Source organism: Lepisma saccharinum, chromosome 30 (genome assembly GCF_977018435.1).
Source record: "Lepisma saccharinum chromosome 30, izLepSacc3.1, whole genome shotgun sequence".
Classification (NCBI taxonomy): Eukaryota; Metazoa; Arthropoda; class Insecta; order Zygentoma; family Lepismatidae; genus Lepisma; species Lepisma saccharinum.
This window is the reverse complement of record NC_139258.1, coordinates 26449221-26466361: the sequence shown is the minus strand read 5'-3', so window position 1 is coordinate 26466361 and position 17141 is coordinate 26449221. Positions and strand designations below refer to the sequence as shown.

Here is a 17141-nt window from a genome sequence, read left to right as displayed (position 1 = left end):
ATTTGCTTCAAATCCTGGTAGTCCAAGTCTTCATGTAGCTGCATGATGAAGTTTTGATAATGATTTCCTCAAAATACTGGCTTTCCCACGTCTTCATGTAGCTGCATGATGAAGTTTTGATAATGATTTCCTCCAAATTCTGGTAGTCCCAAGTCTTCATTTAATCGCATAATGAAGTCTCGATAATTTCATCCAAAGACTAGAAGTCCAAGTCTTCATGTAGCTGCATGGCGAAGTCTTGATAATGATTTCCTCCAAATACTGTATCATTTAACTGCATGATGAAATCTTGATAATTTCCTCCAAATTCTGGCAGTCCAAGTCTTCATGTAACTGCATATTGAAATCTTGATAATTTCCTCCAAATACTGGTAGTACAAGTCTTCATGTAGCTGTATAATAAAGTCTTGATGATAATCTTAATCTTGAAACCTTAATTTCTCACAGGCTCATGGCGTTCCAAACTGAATAAGGCGCTAGTGTGTGCCACAAGGCCTTTCATAGAATACTGGAATTTTTAAAATGGCAACCAACAATAATATCACTTATTTGATACAAACCCAATATTTTCCATCCACAAGATAACTCCTGATATACAGCACATGCACACATACAGTTTCTGGTTGGGAAATATTGTACTAAACAAACATAATTACAGAAGTGTTATCGAAACAGTAGCGTCTGTACTCACAGCCAGTATAATTCTCTGTGGAGCCTGTATTGTGGTTATCTCCATGTGTGTTTGTGATTGTCCCTTCATCAGTTTCATCTTCACCATTCTTCCTCGTTTTCGCGATTAGCCAAAAGTGACAGAAAAGCGAATGAGAAGTAAAGCAAATCAATGAAGTGCATTCTCAAAACTTCCCTTGACAGCAACAAAACACTGGCGAAATTCACAAAATAGGTTCCGAAAAACGCACATAACAAATAGAGTAAAATTGCTGTAAAGTGCTAAAGGCTTAATTTTTCTAATAATATCAGGGGATGAATATAGATTATAAATAAGCAGATTCTCTCGGGCTATCGACAAGGTAAGTCAGTCAGTCAGGACGTTCTGCCCTGAAGATGAGAGTGACGCTGGCTCCCGAAATCTGAAACCTTTCCAGAAATAACTTCTACCCTGAAGATTTGAATGGCGTTAGCTCTCGAAAACTCGGAAATCTTTCCAGATCTCATTTCTACCCTGAAGATGAGAGTGAAGTTAAATTCAATGTTGAAAAACTTTTTCAGAACTCACTTCTGCCTGAAGATAAGAGTGATGTTAGCTCTCGAAATCTCTGAAACCTTTCCAGAATTAACCTTTACCCTGACAATCTGAGTGACGTTAGCTCTTGAAAGCTCGGAACCCTTTCCAGAACTCACTTCTACTATCTAGATGAGAGTGAAGTTAGCTCCCGAAAGCTCATAAATATTTCCAGAACTCACTTCTACCTTCAAGATGAGAGTGATGTTAGCTCTCGAAATCTCTGAAACCTTTCCAGAATTAACCTTTACCCTGACAATCTGAGTGACGTTAGCTCTTGAAAGCTCGGAACCCTTTCCAGAACTCACTTCTACTATCTAGATGAGAGTGAAGTTAGCTCCCGAAAGCTCATAAATATTTCCAGAACTCACTTCTACCTTCAAGATGAGAGTGATGTTAGCTCTCGAAATCTCTGAAACCTTTCCAGAATTAACCTTTACCCTGACAATCTGAGTGACGTTAGCTCTTGAAAGCTCGGAACCCTTTCCAGAACTCACTTCTACCCTCTAGATGAGAGTGAAGGTAGCTCCCGAAAGCGCGTAAATATTACCAGAACTCACTTCTACCTTCAAGATGAGAGTGATGTTAGCTCTCGAGATCTCTGAAATCTTTCCAGAATTAACCTTTACCCTGACAATCTGAGTGACGTTAGCTCTTGAAAGCTCGGAACCCTTTCCAGAACTCACTTCTACCCTCTAGATGAGAGTGAAGTTAGCTCCCGAAAGCTCGTAAATATTTCCAGAACTCACTCCTACCTTCAAGATGAGAGTGATGTTAGCTCTCGAAATCTCTGAAACCTTTCCAGAATTAACCTTTACCCTGACAATCTGAGTGACGTTAGCTCTTGAAAGCTCTGAACCATTTCCAGAACTCACTTCTACCCTCTAGATGAGAGTGAAGTTAGCTCCCGAAAGCTCGTAAATATTTCCAGAACTTACTTCTACCCTCTAGATGAGAGTGAAGTTAGCTCCCGAAAGCTCGTAAATATTTCCAGAACTTACTTCTACCTTCAAGATGAAAGTGATGTTAGCTCTCGAAAGCTCGGAAACCTTGCCAGAACTAACTTGGTCGATAGCTCGAGATAATCTGTTCATGGTCCGTCACCAGGAAAACCTCAAGATTTACTGCAGTTCATTATTATGTAAACTTCTTCACTGTTCTGTTTCATCTCTTTTTAGTCCAAACATTTTCATAAGGATTTAATGTTCCTCTTTTAGTGTAAAATGTAAGTGACCTAGAGAGAGAGCTCTCTCTTTCTTTCTCTTTTACCCTATATCTATTTTTCTCTCCTCTTTATTTCGTTTCTTAGTCTCTCTTTGTCTTTTCTTCCTCTCCCCCTGTCGTCCTTCCCTTTATCTCTCACCTTTCTCTGTTTCTCTCACCCTTCAATCTTTTCCTCTCTCACCTTCTCCTTCTCTACCCCTCTCGAGAGGTCTCAACTAATGAATGCGTGAGAGGGGAGTGCATGGAGGGGAAAACGCGACTACAGCTACCATCCGTTTGCAGCCGCGCGCACCAGTTTTCTCCGTCACTCGCTTTCTCCCTTTCTCTTTCTCACTCGTTATCTCCCTCTTCATTTTGCTCTTTCGCTCCCTCCCCTCTTTTCTCTATTTCTTTCTCTTCCCTCTCTTTCTTTAATTTTCATTTTGCTTCCTCTCTTTATCCTCTATCTTATCAATCTTTTTCTATACCTAATCTCTCTCCCTCTTTCTCTTCCTCCCCTTTCTCTCCCTTCTCTCCTTCACTTGTCTGTTCTTACTCTTTCTCTCATTTTCTCCCCCTCTCTCTCTTTTTCTTTTCGTCCCGTCTTTTTCCTTTCTTTCTCGCTTTTTCTATTATTTTTATCTTTTTCTTTTCTTCCTCTCTTTTCCTATTTCTCGCTTTTTCTTTTCTTTCCCTCTTTTTCTTTTCTTCCTCTTCTTCTTTGTTTCTCATTTTCTTCCTCTCTCTCTAGTCTTTCCTCAAGCCTAAATCAGGAACGAATCTCTGCTGTATAGTGAGAGGAACATTTTTCTTTAAAGGTGGAGAAACGATGCATCTGAGCGTCACAGGGACACGCAGAAACGGCGTACGGAAGAAGGCGCCGCTTCTTTGTGTGTCTTGCAGTGCCACCGCCCCCGGCAATTACACTGGAAACTCAATCTGGAAGTTTGACTTAACCGTGAACTCTGTCGGAAAATGAGTTTATGCACACACACGTCCCACGCTGCGGGAAAAGTCGTTGCGGAAAGAACTCATTTCTGTCGCCGGAGGCTTTTGTTGGCGACTTTCAACTCCGAAGCTAAAGTAACCAGAAACAGGATATTAGACGTGCAGATTGAATTTTCTAGAGAAGAAAGTTTCGTTTTGAGGCGTGTGTCTGGAAACCCTAGCGTGGAACATATGACTCACACACAACCTTCTTCCAAGTTTAGCGATCGGAACGTTTTTGTTCTGGAGGGTTGACTTGAAGCTTCTAGGTCAACGGAAAATCTTTGTAGTCTGTCCCGGGAGTCTCTGAAGCAAGGAAACGGGTTTGTTTGCTTTTTTTTAAGTCCACTTTTTAGATTCCCAGATGGTGTAGTGGTAACGTCGTCGCCTTGTAATCAAGGGTTCCCGGGTTCGATACCCGGTGGAGGCACTACTAAACTGTAGATCAATTACCGATTAGCCTATGTGACGGATTACCTTGTGTCACGTATAACAAAGTACACGTAAAGTTTGATATCGAGGAACAGAAATTGTGCGTAGGAAGAGTGTTTGGTTTCAGTGAGCGTGTTTAGTTACATGTGCTGAGCCATGATCCTGGCAAAGCAAAACAACTAGGACAATGGATTGCATAGTGTCGCAATATGAACTGTAGCCAGGCGGGTAAGAGACTGAATGCAAATGGAGAACATTGCATGGCGTGATTATGTTAAAGCCAATCACAGTCTTAGAGTTGTGATGGGGTGAGTGGTGCAAAAAGAACGTGAACAGTTCAGTTCGGGACACAGAAAGCTTAACATTGACTTCCTCGGTTGAGACGTCGCGTTGCGAGATTCCCGTGGTTGACCAAAGTTTATCCGGACGTCGTGAAATTACTTTTGAAAACGTTAGACGCTAGCGTAAATCTCAAGTAAAAGTACACTTGCGTAGAGTGGTTATTGGAAGTGATTTCTACTATTAAAATCCCACACCATACTCTCCGAGATAGGAAGAAGAGAACAGCGCAGCGTAAGAAGAAAAGTAGATATTAGTTAGTGGAAAAACCACCTTTATTGTGCAAAATCTATGGTGGTGTAGTGATTATTAGATACGAAGATTAATTTTTAAATACAGTAGAAACTGCATATCCCGGAACCTCTATAAGAAGGAAACCTGTAAAGACGGAAAAAAAGTCCCCAGAACGGACCGATTTTATACCTGAAAATGACCTGCTTAAGGCGGAAACCTCCTTAACGCGGAAACGGAACACCATTTAAATACCAACGAGATGTTTTTATTCTCAGTAAGACGGAAATTTCTCCCTTTATTTTTTTCGCTCGCAAGAAAACAATGCAATACTGTAAGTGGAACACGCCTCTGTTGCCACTCGCTTATCGGTAACATTGTCGATATGAAAGAATGCGCTACAATACTCAAAGCTGTTACGATTCCTTTTCTTTCTTTCATCTCTTACCCTCTTTCTCCACCTTTCTTTGTCTATTTCTCCTCTGTTCTTTCGTCATCTTTCTATTTTTCTTGTTATCTCTCTGTTTCTTTTATTCTTCTCTTATATCTCAATCTTTCTTTACCTCTCTTATTCCATCTTTCAATCTTTCTCTTTCCCTCTATGCTCATCGCGCTACGACGCCATGGGTCCCGGGTTCGAAAAGATACATAAGTACGTACTGTACGTTCTTACAATACTGTAAAAAGTGAACCAACATGTTGTGTAGTTACATAATTGTAATCTCTGTTATGCTTATTGCGACTGTATCGCATTTTTATTCATGTACGTACATGCATTAGTACTCTACATTATAAGTAATGCGAAATGTAAATCTGTCTTTCCATTATTTCCTTCAGCGTTCTATACTGTATTTAAAGTCAACCCTGTATAAGAAGGAAAACTGTTAAGACGGAAAATTTTGCTCGGAACCATCATGTTCCGGGATAGACAGGTTTTACCGTATAAGGTAAAAAATAGTTGTTATTTGTAGCTTATTTCCTTCTTTGTCAAGCTTTCTAATTTTTCACTACTTAACTAACTAAAGACTTGTGAGTGACTGGTCGGTCTGATACTATAAACCCAGAGCTCGCAAGCCGAATCAGATCAATATATTCAAAGCAACAGTAAAATGTCACGTCTAAATTAGAAAATAATGTAATTGAAACAAAACAAACGGTTGCACCTATCTGTGCATAAAGTGGACTTAAACTCAAAACCTAAGTCCACTTTTATGCACAGTAAGGCTAATTCGGACTTAGGTTACAGTTTAAAGTGGGATCCGAACCACAAAGCGGCTCCACCGGGTATCGAAATCGTGACCCATTGATGGCAAGGGAACGAAAACCAATGCTTTGCTCCGCCCACTCGCTTACTCCCCTTCTCTACCCTTATGCGCGCCCTTGCTCCTACCTACCCTGTGCCCTCGAGGCACCACAAAGGGCAGCCCAACCCCTCCCCCTGGAACATGGATATATTCTTATTTCTTCTTAACGTTATCCTTATATACTCTCACTTTCCTTTTCTTTCTTTACATTTTCACCTCACTCCTTCATATGCCATATAATCTTTATCTTGCTTACTCTCTCCTCTTTCGTTATTTTTTTTAATACCCTTCTTTTCCGTTTTCTGTATATTTTGCTCCATTGTTTGTCTCTCTCTCTAGCTTCTTTCTTTTAAGTTCATTTTCGTAATTCCTAGATGGCGTAGTGGTAACGTCGTCGCCTTTTAATCAAGGAGTCCAGTGTTGGAAAACCGCTGGAGGCACATAGTAGTTCGGATTCCAGACTAAACTATAGATCCATATCTGTGTATAAAGTGGACTTAAACACAAAATTCAAACTTAAGTCCACTTTATGCACAGATAAGCTAATTGAGATACAGTTTAGAGTGGGGTCCGAACCACTAGGCGCCACGAAAGATTTGTAATCAGATGGTGGTCGTCCATATTTACTCATAAATTTTCGCTGTACAGCAATTGGTGACTTGATCTCATGATACCATAAAGCACATTAAGCTTTCTCCTGCACTGACGTCATTTTCTGTTCGTGCGATTGCAGCGCCTCCTATACCAACTCAGTCTAACTAAAACAAAATGAAAAAAAAAAAAGAAAAACCTTTATGAGTTTTTTTTTAGCCACAAGCCATGCAGCTGTAATCTAATAGTTCCTTTGTAATAATTCTTTGTAATTTTGGAAATACTTTGTTGTTTTACCACCCTGTATTACTCTACATTGGTCAGTGATGACGCTAGAATATAGTGTGAGTGGAGGAAGAAATATTGAAATATGAAAAAATTCCGGCTACAATAGCATATATTTTTTGTTAGCTTTGGGTTAGATCGAGAGGTGTCCGCCTCCCCCGAGAGAAACTTCAAGGCCAGATCGAAATTAATGTTGTAACGATCGCCATGTTAGGCAGATTTCAGTTGTATATTGGCATTTATTTTATTCGTATACTTTCAAGTTAAGAACTTGGATTAAATTACTTATATTTAATTGTTTTTATAATTCATATATATATTCACGTTTTATCTTATGTTATAATATTATTCGCATATTTTTGCAACATTTATTCAGAATTTATAGGCTAATAATTATCCCAAATAATATATGCAACGTTTTCATTGTTTTTCAAGCACAAGTTAAATACATTTCTTCTTAATATCGATTTTTGTTCAACAATGTACAAGATTGAAGTAATTTATCTTCGTTATAAACTAAATCTTTATTTAATCATTTTTATGTGCAAGGGCAAATATGATGTATTTGATAAAATCAGTTTAGTTATTTCTATATAGTTTAATATTGTAATATTATAGCAAAGTATTTCTCCCTCGTTTTCAATAAAATATCGTTTTCCTATTGGCTGTTTATGTTAGGAGTGGGGGAACCACGGTTCGTGTTCTTGCCGATGTAAAAACTTTCACGTTGGCATTTTTAATTGTTGCCAACCTGAACTTAAGCTTACTATCGCTAATTAACATTGATGTGTTATATAAATTATCAGTTTTTCTTGTGTTATTTTATGTTATGAGTTTGTATTGTAAGTTAGAACAATCTGTTATGCTGCGCCTCGCGCTTGAGGTAGCAGTTGAGGTCTTGCTATTAACTGTGAAGGTGGTGCGCGGACTCTCGTGTTAAATAAATTGCTTATCACTGCCTGCGAGCGTGCATAACCCAACAAATTATAACTTTTAACTTGTGCGAATCAGTATGTACGCGCTCGATTCGTGATTAAAGATTTTGGACATTTTAATTATAAAGTATTTGGAATTTTATTTACTATCACGTGTCGCAATTCGGTGGTTTCCTACCTGGAGGAAGGGTGGATCGTCTTAATCCCGATCCCTGGGTGAGAACTGGTGCTCCCAACTGACCAGCCGGAGCAAGGAGCGGTGTGTTGCCAATTCGGATCTCCATACCCTGGAGTTACGAGTGGTGGCACGTTGCATTGTTTTAGGCTATTCTTACAAGTAAAGGATTACGGGTGACCAACTTGTGTACGAGGGCTGCTGGAAAAGTTTCTGCAATCAGTATGAAAAAAGACATGTGAAATTCTGGAAATGGCTTTATTGTTTTTCAAAGTATTCACTTAAGACCGATACACTTCTGCATACGCTCAAACCAATTTTGAAAGCTTTTTTTTTTTCACTCTGAAGCTGATACCTCAGAAACCGCTGTTCGGAATGCGTCAACAGCTGCTTCAGGCGGCACAAATCGCTCACCACGCATCTTATTTTTCATGTGTGGGAACAAAAAGAAGTCATTAGGTGGCAAATCAGGTGAGTACGGAAAATGAGTCATTAATTCGACATTTTTACTGGACAAAAAATCAACAGTTTGGTGTGCTGAGTGGGAACTGGCGTTGTCGTGGTGAAGAATAATGCGACGATTTGGGTTTGTTTTACGCAATTCATTGATGACCTCTGGCAAACGAATTGTTGTATACCACTCGGCATTTACAGTCCTTCGATCTTCTAAAGCTATTGTTGCCACATGTCCGGTATAACCGAAGAAACAAGCAATCATTTGCTTGGCAGCACTCCTCGAACGAACAACTTTTGTTGGTTTCGGCTCACTTTGAAACACCCAAACAGTGGATTTCTGTTCAGTTTCGGGTTCCTATGAATAGATCAAAGTTTCGTCCCCTGTAACGATGTAGTACACCAAATTTGACTTTCCTTGGTTGAATTTTTTGAGCATTTCTTTACACCAATTTACACGAGCCTGTTTTTGAGCTTCGATCAAGTTGTTTGGGATCCAACGGCTTGAAAGTTTCCGTACGTCCAGATGACCATGCAAAATCATATGTATTGCTTTCATGTCAATGTTCAAGGATGCCTGAATCTCACGGTATGTCACATGCCAAGGTCTCTCAATCATTTCACGCACAGCGTCAACATTACTGGCAACAACATACCTGGATGGACGACCTTCACGAAATTCATCACTGAGAAATGTGCGACCACGCTGGAATTCGGAAAACCAATTATACACAGTCCTATTGGATGGTGCTTTATCCCCAAAAGCCAAATGAAGTCGCTCGATGCATTGTTTCGGTGTTAAACTACATTTGAAATCATAAAAAATCATTGCCCGAAAGTGTTCACGAGAAATTTCCATTTCTCACACCATACTACTTCTTCAAACTGCTGTGAAAAATAAACAAATAGGCTTAAACAAACAATCAAAGTTAATTTAAACATAAAAATAGTATATTCTTCCAATTTTTATAATAGCGGAACACTAGCGCCACTGTTGGTGGTAGTTTGCAGAAACTTTTCCAGCAGCCCTCGTACTATAATATAGAAATGAAATATAGGGTTGAAACCAATTATTTTGTCAGTTGTATTCTCACACACACACGCACAAAATCGGAGGCATCATTTTTATCTTAAGTATTTAGTTGTTTATTTTATGGTGTAAGTTTACATCAATATTTGAAACTTAGGGGAATAAGATACACTTTGATCTAACTCTATTTCTAGGACCTACATTCGTTGGTAAATTTTCTTTTAAAACTCGAATGTAGCACGAAAGATTCAACGCCTACATGCATAAGGCATATCTCTTTCCTTCCGTCACAAACCACCAGAGGCCAGCAGCAGCATATTCCTCTGGAGCTCCGCACACACACACACACACTCGGATGAAACCCTTCCTGCTCCTCGCAATATTATAATGAGGCCATTCCCAGTCCAACAACCGCATTTGCCACTTTCTTATGGGAGGGAACTGTTGTGGAAACGGAGGGGGTAAGGAATTTCATCCCGGGTCCCTGGGGTAACGCGACCCCCTCCCCCTTTTGCTTGGTGGAGAACCGTACCACATCCTTCTCGGCCTCCGACCGTCATAGACCAATTTCCTAAAGTTCCACTGTTATGTCCGGGAAAGATACTTTTGCGACAACTGCCCTGGTGGAGTATAAAAGGCTCCGAACTATTTGAATAAAAGCCTTCGTCCGCTTTTGGGTGCATTCAGACAGAGGGCCGATTTTTCGTTGCAAGAAACCTTTGTTTGGATGTCGACTGCAGTCTAGTGTCAACTTTGTCCTTTCTTGAATGCAGTATTCTTGATTTCCTCATTTATGTCCTTTAGGCCATTATACAGATTAACCTTAGGCGGTGATATTTTAAGGGAGCTCCCCTAAATGTTCTCGAACTCAATAACATTTTGGTTATCATCGACTCCAAGAGAACACTTTTGGAGAATTCTAAAGCGTAACAAACCTTAATAACTTAATCCTCCAGAACAATTTTACAATTTCGGGACAGTGCATTGGTGGATACCCGCCCGTTTGTCTGTTATAGGGTTAGTTCCACATTTTTGGCCCACCCTGTATATAGGAAGTCGAAACTATACTCTGTCTCGGAAGTCTGTGGACCAAAGCCGCACACAACGGTAAAGAAGAGGAGGGAGCAAGTGGGCTCAACGAAGCAGTGCGCGCTGATGCAAATTGCCGGTAGCTGCAGCCGCGTTTTCGCCTCCATGTATTCTCACACGTTCATTTGTCAAGTCGCTACCTGCGCAGAGATTTTTTCGGTCGCTTGCTCTACAGATTTCCGGGACAGAGTATACTGTAGCTTTAAAGTGTCCTCAAAATACTTGGCTGTTCCGATATCTGTCGAAACCGGGACATATCGCACATTTGACTAAGAATGGTGTTTCTCTGTGACAGAAGTGCAATTTAGAGCTATCGTTTACATTTAAATTAGAATAAATATAGTCATTGTGATTCATGCCTGTCATCTTGAAACATTTCTAGCAGGACTGCACTATGTCCCAGTAATATAAGGAGCAAGCGAACGAAAAAAAGGCCCCCCACACGAACCACACTCCAACGAGCACCAAGGAGTCTGTAAGCAAAGCACATTAGACACACTTCAAAGAGCAAATGAAAAATGGTTCAGAATCTCGGCCGACTGGATCGTATTTATAGGGTAAACCGACATAATATCGGATGCTTTGTGAAATCACCACAATTAACCCACTAAAATTTAACAGAAATGCATAATTTTTGGTAATATGAACTATTGGTACCTTACCTTTTACCTTGTTATGTGTTTATCTCCCTTATTGTTAAATTATTTGTTGTACAGTACAAAATAAAAAAACAATGTAAATTTGAGGAATCGCAAAAAGGCGTCCGAATATCCGATAGTGGGTATGCCTAATATCGGATAGGATTTTAACATTATATAATAAAGATATTAACATCTTAAATAAAATACATCTCATGATAGAAGCAACGTATTGTTTACTTTACTGGAAGTATGCAAATGCTCAACTATAACATGGATCACAAAAGTATGATTAGTACAAAAGAGAATTGAATGACTTGCTATGCTTTACATAATCACATACATATGTCCTCCAGTTGTCACTATCAGCACATCATTCATGTGCCCACTGAAGGCAACGAATCCAATCCTCACTCCTGCTGTCGTGCTCGTAGGCCTCGCCACAGTAGATGGAGTCACAATCATCGGCACTGTCATCATCATCAGTAGAAACTAGTTTCAAACAAGTGTCAGAATATCTCGCAGCCGTAGTCCCTAAAACTGTCTATCCAGTTCTTCACAATACTTGACTAACTCATTTCCTAGGTCTGTGCCGAGAGTTGGTTTCCGTACTAAAGGAACTGCTACAAGGTCCACAGACTTTTTTGTTGGATGATTAACATAATTTTCAAGTGTCGAACGCGGTACATTGAATGTTTTTGAAGCCTTCAGGAAACCCATTTCATGATTTTTAACAGCTTCCACTGCCTTCAGCATCGACTCTTGCTCCATTGTTTTCTCTTCGACATCTGTAACAGAACAATGAAGAACCCGTCGTGAAACCTGCATAATATCGGATATCTGATATTTGGCAGGCCTCACTATCCTATATTAGGCCGAACGCTTCCTCGTGGGAAACATAATGTTAATATCAAACAAAGACATTTACTGGAACAGGACTAGCATATATACATACACTATTATTCTATCTTTCTATGAAATATAAGTAAGCTTTAGTTTCTCCTTACCTTCAATGTGAAAACCTATGATGATGAAATGCTTCCAAAAACTCAGAAACTGAAAATTTCTGTTTTCGTCGATCGTGCACGCGCAGCGTGCTCAACAGTGTTCCCACTCACCAGGGACGTGCCGTGACCTTTCGTGATAGGCAAGCGATGGGTGAATTTTTCGTTTCGGTTAATTATAACAATTTCAAATATAATATAGGCCTAGACACATCCCCATTTACAATAATGTGCTTAATGGTGACGTATCGGGCTTGAGTGTGTGATGTGCATACATACCGTAAAATCAAATCTTCGCTGCACGGTTTTTAAAGAAGGAAAACAGCCTTTCGATATAACTTTTAAATTCCAACCATGAAGAAAATTATGATTTACCTGACATTTGAGGGCAACTATAAATTAAATTACGTTCTTCTTTAACCCTGAAAATAAGAAACATCCTATTAGCATAAAGTTTTGATATTAAATAAACGGACGGGTTTCGGTTTCTTACTTGGCTAGAATTATGAATCATGACTTGTCTTCAGTTACTGAATGCAAGCGCAGATGTGATTCTGCGAACGTTCATGTCTTTGCACTGCATTATAAAAATTGCTCAAGTCACTCACCGTAGCCTGTACAGTTCCATCAGTGGCGTGCTCAGGATTTTCGAAAGCGAGGGGTTATGTATACTTTTTCTTGGTAGTCAGCCCTCATTTTGTCATATTTTCCTACTTTTGACGTTCTTTTTTAGGAATACTTGGCGAAAACCCACATCAACCCCCCCCCTTGGGCACGCCACTGAGTTCCATGGTCCTACATTTGTACTGAATAAAACGCATGGCGAACAAAATAATTTATTAAGATCATTGCTGCCACATAACCAGATAATATTGTTGTACTGAGATGTTTTAAACTGCCTAATGAAAACTTTCCCATCTTTCTTAGTTGGTTTGGTTATGAACAATTCAGGACACGGTCGCTCATGGTTCACAAGCTCCAACCTTTCACCTTATGTTCTCGAAGTGAATGGTTTTGAAAGAAGGCCCCTAATAATCAAGTCCTTACCTGCAACACTGCAAATCGATGGCTCGTCTGGTATGTCAACCATGGCGGAAATTTTCAATGTAGAATCATACTTTTACATCAGGTACAAAAACACTACACGAAGAACAGAAAAACACAGCACAATATCACAGTAAAAAACAACACGCTCCCAGCACCCACGCTTCTTCCGTTTCACCCTACCTGCAGTTGCAGTGTTACATACCCTCCATATTTCCGAGTAACTGACTACATGACGGATATGTTCAAGTACCGGCTGTGATTTTATTTCTTATAAATAGCACACGACTGGTGATCACTGGCTAGCTTCATAATGTAATTTGTTAATTACTATAGAGTTTCAAACATGAAAATCGTACCGCGTGAGGTGGTGCTACAGATGCGCAGAAAATTCTGGAAGTTAGCAACACTTGTGGCCCGTGTGGACGAATTCTTTCCAACACCCTTGCCAAAGACAGATGCGGTCTTGGTGTTGCTTGCCCTCGGCCTTTTTTCTTCGTGAACGGGAATGGACAGTGACCATGCAAGAACTGCATAAGTCACTCGAAAAGCGGGGAGAAAGGCGAGCAGTCCTCTTCCTCTAACGCGGTCAGTCGTACCGCATCGCCCAACGTCGTCAAGGGTGCAGCCGGTTTATGTTTCAAGCCAATAGAACAGGAAATAGGGGAAATGAAAATTCTGTAATGTAAATATCTTATAGTAAATAAATTCCATTCTAAGGTATATAAAGGCATTGAAAAACACGTACTTAAGATATCAAAAGTGCTTTAAAAAACAACGCAAGCGGCGCTTGCCCCGCCTTTCCTTACCGCACGCTTCTGCCACTCACAGTGAAGTATTGGCGGCAATCGACGAACGTAGTTCAGTGGATTGTTGGAGATGGCAGCACCCACGAGCCGAGAAATGATGGTATCCGATATTGGACGGGTATCCGATATTATGGCAGTTTACCTTACAATTTTTGTCGCCACAGACGACGCCAGAGAAAGGAAGTTATATACGCAAAAGCGTGTAAAAACATTAATACATAATAACAAAATGTACAAAAGACACAGTAACAGCACAAAAGACTGGCTTGACCAATCAATATCCAATTCTATACACGAGATAACTTGAATATTTTTACACGATTTACAATGGAGCAATTCCACGAAAGAGTCAACCTGATAGGCAAAATATAATAACGTGTGTACTGGTAAGAGGAAATCACAAATCGAAGCTCCAATACCTATATTTCATTATGTCAACAATATCCAGTCTTCTGGTAGGCAACACTGCAAGTCAATCTGGCTTCCAGTGGCCTATGCCTACATAGAGTGAGCTGACTTTTGCACAGCCAAATCGTAGCGTATATGTAAATTCATTATCACAAAGTGATTGATATTGAAAATACAGATATGGAAGAAGGAATTGCTAGTGGAAAAACAGAACATCAGCTATTGAAGTAAACATATGCCTGTCAAGTATGTAGTACCAGTAGGCTGATTCCATGACAACATTTTGCAAAAGTGGCAACAGTGAAGCCGTTCTTAGCTGCGGAACAATAATATCGCGTATTTAACGCTAAGTTTGCATGACAAACGAAGCTACAGATTAGCAACAGGAACTTATCATCATTCATGTTGCTACAGTGGCGTCACGGAATCATATGTATGTCACAAAATTACGTACGTTGGTGCAGGGTGTGGTATCGGTGTCTCTCCCCTAGATAAAAAGCATAATTTTGTGTAATTTTACATCATATGACCGACACATTGGTGCGTAATGAGCCGCAGACAGGGACGTGCCTAAGGAGGGTTGGCGGGTGTTATAGCTCCCCTTTGGCTAAGTATTCCTAAAAAGGAACGTCAAAAGCAGGAAAATATAGCAAAATGAGCTGACTACTTTAAAAAAAAAACGTCTACACAACACTGGGCAAACCACTGATTGCAGACATTGCTTACCATGGGAACATTGTACTGGACATTGTAGCATCATAGCCTCTCCATTGTGCGAGAAAGTGTGGGTGAGACAGGAGACTGTTACTAGGTGCCTTGATGTGCTGGACAGTCAACTTATTTTTGATTCATCAAGAGGAAAAAACAAAGTGCAGCATTTCAAACAGCAAAAGAAATCTGTGATAATGAGACATGCATTTTGCAGATAAACTGCAACAACAATAATAATAATAAATAATTATCGAAGACAGGATACAATGTGCTGACTATGATGGTCGCCCAAAGGTGACTCTTCATAGCATGTATCTGGTCTGCTACAGGGACATATCCCTTTGCGCCCATTTCAGATAAAATGTCCTATAGTATACAGACAGCCAAAGATACAATGTATCAAAGTATTTTCTGATGGTACTGCAAGCCAATTTAAACAAAAATACTGGTTTGAAACATGACATTTTTATGTGATCTGTTTAATTTAAACCACCTTGAATGGCACGTTGAAAGATCTGATTCACTAAAAGTACCTTTTTGCCACCAACCATGGCAAGGATGGCAACGGAATTAATTGACATTGGTGGTGAACTCAACAAGCAGGCCCATTCTGTCAGGTTCAGAAAGTATTACTCATGCCATTCCTATACATCAATATTGTGAAGACAGGAATGCAAGGATTTATGTTAGATACCTATCAGCTGTTGACATTCAACAAACACAGCCTGGATCTTGTTGCGGATGGGGTAATCTAAAGTAATTTAATATTTATGGTACAAGGAGCAAATAATCTATTATTGTACATACGAGTAACACTACCCTGCATGGTTTGGATGACTCGCAAATGACTACTGCCTCTGAATAATTTCAGCATGCTGATTCCAAAAATTAAATCCGTTCTGTAATAGATCTAATGGCGAATATGAGAATTTTGATTGTGAAATTGTGAAAAATCCTGACGTAATGGGGGAAAATAGATGACATTTCCGTTATCAGCATTCAAAATACTTCCTGAATCACCTATTGATTTGAAATCTTCCGAATTTTCTCCCCAAAATGCAGGGCTGTGTAATCATTCCACCAGATGCTGTAACATACAGCACTTTTCAATTTAGGATATACCAAGGTGACGTTCGTGACCTGGAGTATACAGGATCTCAGCCTGTAACATCTACAGCTAATATAGAAAGCGTTGCTCTGGCAACATACGCTGGTAAGAGCAGCAAAAACGTCCTATACTGCACAAATAATGGCTGCAACAGAGACAGAGTATGAAGTGCTAAACCTGCATCACAAAGATAATGAAAAAGTCTTTGTTTTCCTGTATCCAGAAGATAGTTGGGTTGATGCAGATGACATGGGCTTTCTTTCTGAGCAACCAGAGATGAAAGTTACTGGACTTGTTCATTGTTTCCATCAGTTGTATTCCGTGACAAAAGATAATAGTTGATTGGTTGATCGGTTGCGTTTATCTTTCTTCGCCTTTCTGCCACTTTTGGCTAATTGCGTTGAAAGGGTAACTGATGGTATGATGAAACTGATAAAGAGATGAAGAGACACACAGAAAACACCAATGACTAGGTCGGGACACTGGCTTCGTAGCACGTTGTGCTCACCACTCCACCCCAGAGGTCGGTTGTAGATAATGGTAATTATGCGTATCAGGCGATGACATATATGTATAATTTCAAACACTTTACGTGTTTTGTATGTGCATTAGTGATGGAGAAATTCTGATTCCGTGACATCTTTCAAGACGATGTTTTAGAACTCCATATATCTCAAGTTCAAAGATCTTGTCTTTTTTACAGTGTGTGCCGTGCATCATGTTCTTGTTTCTGAGTAATATACAGGGTTTCTATAAATTAGTTATACAAATGTAACCGTTAATTGTGAAGAAAGTGTATGTGTAACAGAAATGAATACAGCATATCTTCAAGTTTTCTGTACAAGTGTTCAATATGTGATCCTTTCATCACACGGCAAATGTCCCAGCGGTATTCGATATTTCCTGCCAAACCCTTTGAAGCATGTCTGCATGAATGGTCGCAGCTGCGTGCGTTATCCGGACCCGCAGCTCGTCGACGTTGCTGGGAAGAGGGGGAACAAACACACGTTCTTTAATGTAACCCCAGATAGAAAAATCCATGGCACCAATCAGGCGAACGAGGTGGCTACGGTATCGTTCCGCCATGACCGATCCAAGTCCGTACTTGTGTAAGATAAACAA

At 39.9% G+C, this 17141-nt stretch overlaps 1 protein-coding gene across 1 annotated transcript in view; it reads left to right on the top strand.

Moving 5' to 3' along the window:
* The window catches only part of LOC145981916 (peripheral plasma membrane protein CASK-like), a 902867-nt gene that overhangs the window by 828311 nt on the left and 57415 nt on the right, over nucleotides 1–17141 (top strand). Inside the window, exon 12 of the mRNA XM_083115412.1 lies at nucleotides 15974–16124. Coding sequence (XP_082971538.1) covers nucleotides 15974–16124 — 151 coding nt within the window. The remainder of the gene's footprint in view (nucleotides 1–15973; nucleotides 16125–17141) is intronic.